At 36.6% G+C, this 2,500-nt stretch overlaps 1 protein-coding gene across 1 annotated transcript in view; it reads left to right on the top strand.

Moving 5' to 3' along the window:
- The window catches only part of LOC125041867 (eukaryotic translation initiation factor 2A-like), a 13,716-nt gene that overhangs the window by 2,433 nt on the left and 8,783 nt on the right, over nucleotides 1-2,500 (top strand). The window contains exons 3-6 of the mRNA XM_047637233.1: nucleotides 93-211; nucleotides 421-520; nucleotides 921-1,096; nucleotides 1,561-1,652. Coding sequence (XP_047493189.1) covers nucleotides 93-211; nucleotides 421-520; nucleotides 921-1,096; nucleotides 1,561-1,652 — 487 coding nt within the window. The remainder of the gene's footprint in view (nucleotides 1-92; nucleotides 212-420; nucleotides 521-920; nucleotides 1,097-1,560; nucleotides 1,653-2,500) is intronic.

Here is a 2,500-nt window from a genome sequence, read left to right as displayed (position 1 = left end):
ATTTTGATAAGAAGCTTATAGTACTGTGACTAAATGTGCAGAATATACAAGGTTATGGACTGTATCCACTCAAAGTTTGATTGCCTTCTTAGAGTCCATGTGGTGGAGGCTCCAAAATGGGAAAAGATTGGATCCCTGAAGCACCCTCGTGCCCAGGAAGTTTGCTTCTCCCCAATGGGCAGTTTCTTGGCTGTGTGGGACACCTATGTCAGTAAGTATCACTATTTTTTTTTTCTTTCCATTCCTTTATTCCTTCATTGTCTTACTTTGTTTCCTCACTTTTCCAATCCATTTAATCATCTGTTTTGTATGAGTGACTAAATATGAAGCATAAGGAATGTCTAGTTTATGATTGCAATGCACAATGATATGTCTGTGAGATTGAGTTGTACTCCTTAATCTTTAAATTTTCTTTCCCAGAAAATAAAGATCAAAACCAAGCACAGCCTAACTTGAGCGTGTATGACGTAGGTAAAAAGAAGTTGCTGCGATCATTTTTCCAGCAGAGCCAGATCAGTTGGTAAGAATAAAACTGCTGTTAACCATTCATTGCTTGGGTAGAAAAAAAATGGTTTTGTTAATCATTACTTTAGTACTTTTAGGTTATTGAATTAATGACTAATTTTATATTTGTATTGCTTGTGATGGATGTATATGTATATGTATATGTATATGTATATGTATATGTATATGTATATGTATATGTATATGTATATGTATATGTATATGTATATGTATATGTATATGTATATGTATATATATAAATATAAATATATATATGTATGGATATATGTATGTATATATGTATGGATATATGTATGTATATATATGTATGTATATATGTATGTATATATGTAGAGAAGAGATTGAGGGATTGTGATATTTAGCAAAATTTGTTTGTTTTTCCCTTATAATCACAGGCAACCACAATGGACAGCTGATGAAGCAATTATGGCAAGGAATATTACGAGTGAAGTTCACTTCTTCAAGGCAAATGACCTTGCTACAGTGGCTGAAAAGAAAGTTCTGGCAAAACTGAAGTCCTTTAGCTTGTCTCCTTCAAAGAACACTCACTATGTTACATTCTTTATGCCAAGTGAGTTTGGTATATTTTTTTTTTTTTTATTTATTTGATTATGTATTTCCTGTACAGTGTTCCTGTGTGTGTCTAATATATTGATTGTGATTGTGTGATATATTGGTGTGGTTGTTGGTCAGCCCTTAGTTCATTTAGCTACAATCACGACTATTTATTAAAATAGGGAAAATGTTTTATTAAGCCTGTGTAGGGACATTTAAAATAAATATTGTCTTGTATTTTTTTTATATAAATTTAGAAACGCAACTGCACATTAAGCATACAAGTGAATATAGGAAAATGGTAGTTATTATTCATCTCAAGAATTATTCATTAATTCTTGTACGACAGTTTGACTTTAATTTTGTAGGAAGTTTTCCTGCTGATATCACATTTTTTGGAAATAATGGATTGTCTTTAAGATTATTTCTCCATGTGATTTCTTTAATGAAATTGCTTTTCTGATTTCCAATATCTTCCAGGTGTACAAGGAGCTCCAGCTTTTGTGCATTTATACAAGTATCCAGACTTCAAGGAAGCCTCCAATGCTCTTGCCAACAAAAGCTTCTTTAAGGTATAAATGGCTTTTGCTGCTTGCGATTGTCTTTATATTACCTTTGTTTCGCTCTCCTAGTAGATCTCTTTCCTCTGATTCCTTCTTCTGCCTGTGCCTCTTCTGCATTGTTTTTTTTCTTTTTCATTGTATTTTTCCTTTCCTTTCTTTTCTTTTTCTTTCAGTCTTATTCCTTTTTATGTTTTTTCTTCTTCTTTTTTCTCTTCTTTCTCTTCTTCCTTGTCTTTTTCTTTCTCTTTTTATCCTCTTCTTCCTTGTCTTTTTCTTTCTCTTTTTAACCTCTTCTTCATCCTTCTCTTCTTCCTTGTCTTTTTCCTTTTCTTCTTCTACCTCTTTTCCTTCTTTCTTCTCTTTCTCCTCCCGTTTCCCCTCCTTTTTCTCCTCCTTTTTCTCCTCCCGTTTCCCCTCCTTTTTCTCCTCCCGTTTCCCTTCCTTTTTCTCCTCCTCTTTCTCCTCCCTTTTCCCCTCCTTTTTCTCCTCCCGTTTCTCCTCCTTTTTCTCCTCTTTTTTCTCCTCCTTTTTCTCCTCCTTTTTCTCCTCCTCCTCCTCCTCCTCCTCCTCCTCCTCCTCCTCCTCCTCCTCCTCCTCTTTCTCCTCCTCCTCCTCCTCCTCCTCCTCTTTCTCCTCCTCCTCCTCTTTCTCCTCCTCCTCCTCCTCCTCTTTCTCCTCCTCCTCCTCTTTCTCCTCCTCCTCCTCTTTCTCCTCCTCCTCCTCCACTTTCTCCTCCTCCTCTTTCTCCTCCTCCTCCTCCTCCTCCTCCTCCTCCTCTTCTTTCTCCTCCTCCTCCTCCTCCTCTTCTTTCTCCTCCTCCTCCTCCTCCTCCACTTTCTCCTCCTCCTCCTCCTCCT

The sequence above is a fragment of the Penaeus chinensis genome, chromosome 31 (genome assembly GCF_019202785.1).
Source record: "Penaeus chinensis breed Huanghai No. 1 chromosome 31, ASM1920278v2, whole genome shotgun sequence".
NCBI classification, from domain to species: domain Eukaryota; kingdom Metazoa; phylum Arthropoda; class Malacostraca; order Decapoda; family Penaeidae; genus Penaeus; species Penaeus chinensis.
The sequence above is the reverse complement of the archived record's forward strand: the minus strand, read 5'-3'. Positions and strand labels throughout refer to the sequence as shown.